At 39.1% G+C, this 4783-nt stretch overlaps 1 protein-coding gene across 2 annotated transcripts in view; it reads right to left on the bottom strand.

Moving 5' to 3' along the window:
* Window positions 1-1898: 1898 nt before the first annotated feature.
* The window catches only part of HK1 (hexokinase 1), a 72443-nt gene continuing 69558 nt past the window's right edge, over window positions 1899-4783 (bottom strand). For both annotated transcript variants that reach the window (XM_061635201.1, XM_061635200.1), the window contains one exon: window positions 1899-4338. In XM_061635201.1, coding sequence (XP_061491185.1) covers window positions 4194-4338 — 145 coding nt within the window. In that variant the 3' untranslated portion in view covers window positions 1899-4193. The remainder of the gene's footprint in view (window positions 4339-4783) is intronic.

Here is a 4783-nt window from a genome sequence, read left to right as displayed (position 1 = left end):
AGAATGCATTTCAAAATCTTATTTTGGGTTCTGCTTGCAAGTCAGAATGACTTAATAATAATAAAAACCCTAGGCCCCCAATTCATCTGCCACATGCACAGCAGCTTGGGCTGAATTTGTAAAGCCCCTGTCAGACAAGCACCAATCAGTTACTCAAGAGCAAGAAATCCAAACACCTACTCCCTTCTCCTGAACAACTGGCTCACCTTATTGCAGATCATGTGACTGGGTCTCTGTACACATCGCTCCAGCAACTGAATAAAGTAAAGAACTGTCTCCTAATTGGGACTGGGGCTAAAATATTCCAGTTTAAAAGTTATTTGAAAAATGAAATGAATGCAATAAATACTATTATACCTCAGTAGGCGTAGCAATAAGACAGTGTACTGTAACTAGAGGTTTTAAATATTTATTGTGATTTATGAGGTAACAAGGATATTTCATTTAATAAATAAAAATGCTTGACTTTATATAAACTTTTAAAATACATAGTAGCAGTATGTAACAAGCAGGTATTCATATCTCTGGCCATTAAAATTTAAACAGAAATACAAAGGGGCTCTCTTAACTTTCTTCTTAAACGTTTTCACAAACTCATTCTCCCAGCAAAATCAAGACAGGAACAGCACAAAATACTGTCAAGAAGTAGGGGAGGTTGTACTTTTTTTCTTTCCTTCCACTAATTTCAAAAACAAAACACAAACATAAGCTTGTTTTAGCTTATCAAAACATAGCAACAACCTGCTAAAAGAAACCTTCAGGAGATCCTGATCACCTGCAGTAGAAGCAGGTGGCAGTGTACTGTGTATACATAAGTAATACCTTTCCCCAGAAAATATAAGCATTGCTCTATTTTTTTAAATACTCTAAAAAGTTCAAAACCTTCACCATATTCAGTAATTTGAGTAAAACACTTCCAAACACATTATTTGTGTATGAGTGAACATGGAAATTAAGCCATTTTGAAATAGTTTGATCATTAATATATTTCTGACCAGAAGAAATGAGTAGCAAATCTGTGACTTGGGGAAGTTTACTGCACCTAATAATCACATTTATGATGATTATTAATTACTGTATCATTATTATGGTCCATGAGTCACAAGACAATCAGGCACAAGTTTAAAAAAGCTTAGGCATGAATTTCACCACTTGCTGTATTCATTACACATCTTTCAAGGGGACGGAACCCCAAACCAGATCTTAATTTTCTGTCTTGGTCCACTGGCATTAATTAAAACATCTAATTCTAAAATATGTAGTTTATACCTTAAAAACAATTAAGTTTGTTGACCACCACATGCTTCTTGGTATTATCTTTTTTGAAATACAGGAAGTTACTTTTCCTAGGTAAGCCACTGGTCCACCAAGTTCAGCATTGCCCACGTACTCTTACAGCAGCTTTCCAGGGTTTCAGACTGGAGTATTTGAATCTAGGACTTTTGCATGCAAAGCAGGTGCTCTACCTCTTCAATAAGGAAGGGACAAGATATATAAACACTATCAGGCTAATAGGTGGAAAGTGATTATAAATTACAACCAGTGAACCTGCAAAAAAAAGCAACCCAAAAACTAAAGCCTGGTACTGGAATATTACGAATCAGTCTGCACATGGGATGATTCGAACCCAAGAACAGAACATTTATTGACTCGAAGAGGAACTCTGTAGCTTTGCAAGTGTATCCAACCAATGGCTGAAATCTCCAGACATAACTTTGTTGTGTCAGATTTTTGCTAGATCTGCACACTCCTCAGTATCTCAAAATTAGAATAGTATCAAGGAATTTAAAAAAATATTCCTAGCTTGTTTCTGTCGCTTTTACGGAATTTAAGCATCTTTTTTGCCCTTCTTCAAAGCACCATTCCTTTGCGAGAAATAATCACTAGACACCAAGAAAGACACATCAAAAAAAAGTTTAATATTGTCACAAATATCCATTTTGCACTAGTATCATTGCTACTAGTGGGGCAATGTAAAAAGATGTTCTAGCATTGCAAATCCAGGTAATCATGCAGATCTTCAGGAAGACACAACACGCACACGCACACACAAAGCAGAGCTATTTGTGACTCATGTTACCCCACATTTGAACACAGTGCACCAAAATGCATACTGAAATGTTTATTAGTAGCTAGGGCAATCCAAATCTTGAGGAACAGAGAAGAAAAGTAGGTCTGCAAATCCCTTTTTTCCCCTGACCAATAATGCTTGGGTTGTACAATGGCAATTCATACTTTGGAGAAACAAGGAACCATAACTGCAGTAGGCTACTATTGCTGTTACCGTTTATAAGACCGTCTAATTGCAGGCTGGCCAAACTTAAAAGACCAGCTTGCTCATTTTGTATTTGTGCAATTCCAAACAGGAAGAGAAAGGTATTAATCTGCAGTGATGTGGATTTTGCAGAAAAGAGTTTTGAATTGGAGTATTTTTCCTACGCAAATTGGTTAATTTGCATAAAAAGTAGGCAGTGCTGCAATTTTTTTTTGTCTTTGTTTTAAAAAAACTTTAAAACTGCCAAGCTTGCCCAATACTGTGCTTGCAGTTGGCATCAATTCATTGCTACTGATGAAATTATGAAATGGAAAAATTCCAGCAGAAAAAAAAAGCTCAGTGGCAGGGGGAAATCGCCCCATCACTCTTTACCTGGTCTCTCCAACACATTGGATGTTTCCAAATATCATGGAGGTTACTCAGGTCCATTAAAATCAGTGGGATTTTGCCTCACTGGGATCCACTGATGTTAATGGCAGGTGGAATGCATCTCATTCCTTTCCTTCTCCCCAATTATTTAGCTAGACTCAAAATGTAACATCTTTTTAAAGCAATCACGTGCCGTGCGGAACCATTATGCAAGGACTAGCTATCAATGCAGATTTGAGGGCTCTTCAGCACTCGCCTACGTAATTGCTCACTCCTGTGGATATAGATTTATCAGGCAGCAGTCTGCGGGTCTGGAAAGCCACCCACTATTTTAATTTGCCCACAGCTTTCTGTAGTGATGTTACATTAGGTGACCTGGGGCATTGTGGGAATCAAAATGGCAGGTGCTGCCAAAAGCCCATAGACAAAGGACTGGGTGGACAGAAAAGCCAAAGGACAGCATTTGTGGGCCCTGCCGGGTAACTCGGGCTTTAGCAGCTACCTCACAAGGCTTGGTGTGCTTCCACAGATACAATATTTTCAGAAGTGAATCCATTTAATGGACTTGCCAGAAATCCAAGATATCCGCAGTCACACTTTGGCATTTCCACATGCAAGCACTTGTGGACTCAGGTCGTTACACTGGAAGTGGCTCTCAGGAAGATAGAGAGCAACAAGGAGCATCAAGGCACCGCTTAAAATATATATACCCTCAGCTCAACGAAATACAGCCAAACCAAGATAGGGCACATAAAAGCTACCAATTTTTTCATGAATAAGAGATTTGGATTACCCCTGGGGTCAAATCATTCACTTGATTTTACTAGCAGAGGCTTGCTTTTTGAAACAGTACACATTTTACTTGGAAATACGACATCGTTCACCAAAGCAGTGGGAAATGCCAGCAACGTTAGACACGTGGGGAAGAGCCATTTATTTATTTATTTCCTTGTGACCGAATATGAACAGAAGACAATTCTGGTTGCTAAGGGCGATCTTGCTACAGAGAGAGTTACATGAGCACAAAGTGCGGCTCAACAAACATGAAAACTCCAAGGTGGTGGTGGGGAAACAACAGTTGACAAAAAATTCAAAAAGTACAGCTAAGTCCTCTTTGCATAAGCATTTGTCTCATACCCAGCACTGTTGGTGGTATATTTATTTAACACGGATCTAGTAGCAGCTGGAAAGAATACACTTCACACAGAGCACCACCTGCTCTCGCTCTTGTACATGATTTGGCTGTAATTTTAAACCTCAAATAATAAACTTATTTTTGACATTTGTTGAAATTATAGATCCATTTTTTAATGATTTACATATGAAGAATGTACCAAATAGGGCAGAAAAAGACACATGCAGATAAAGGTTCAGAGATGGGAGATATTATCAGCAACAACACACTCTACTCAGTATCCTATTTTTATTTTTATAACTCCAACTCTTCCATAAAGCAGTGAATTCTGGGATTCCCCTGCCAGTTCAGAGTACAGAACCGCTGCGTTACAAGAAAGTGCTCAGAAGGCTGAATAAGCCAGTGCTGCAGAGTTCAGTTATGCTCAGCGTCACGCAGTCTACATCCCACAGCAGTGATGAGGGCAGCCCCTTTACCACTGCCGTCTTCGGAGAGAAGGAATGTCACATCGCACTTGGGAGCCAAATCCTTTACAGTTTGGTGCATGATCTTTGAAAAGCTGGGAAAAACAAAACAGAAGTAGGAAATGTGAGAGATGGTCCCCTGCCAGTAAACATGACAGTATTCTCAAATTACTAAAGAAGGTCCATTCTCTTTGCCGTGGGGAGGGTGAGGGAGTGGTCTTCATGTCAAACCCCAAACCTCCATTACAGCCCATGTAAGCAAAGAGAGCCAGCCACTCAACATGCATTCTTTACAGAAGTAATTGGCAGGAACTGACAGAAGCAAGCCAGAAGCAGTTGTGGAGTAAAGGAATTTGTCCTCACTATTTCCACACATCTGTCCACAGTCACTTCTATAAAGCACATGCATGAAATACGTAGCCAAGTCCATTCATTCATTTATATAGAAACGAGAAATATATCTCTTTATCTATCTATATCTATATCTTCCTTGTCCTTAACCCAGGCCTGTTAAGTATTGAAAGAAAAGAAAATAAGCCC

Source organism: Rhineura floridana, chromosome 7 (genome assembly GCF_030035675.1).
Source record: "Rhineura floridana isolate rRhiFlo1 chromosome 7, rRhiFlo1.hap2, whole genome shotgun sequence".
Lineage (NCBI taxonomy): Eukaryota > Metazoa > Chordata > Lepidosauria > Squamata > Rhineuridae > Rhineura > Rhineura floridana.
This window is presented reverse-complemented; position numbering and strand designations above follow the sequence as displayed.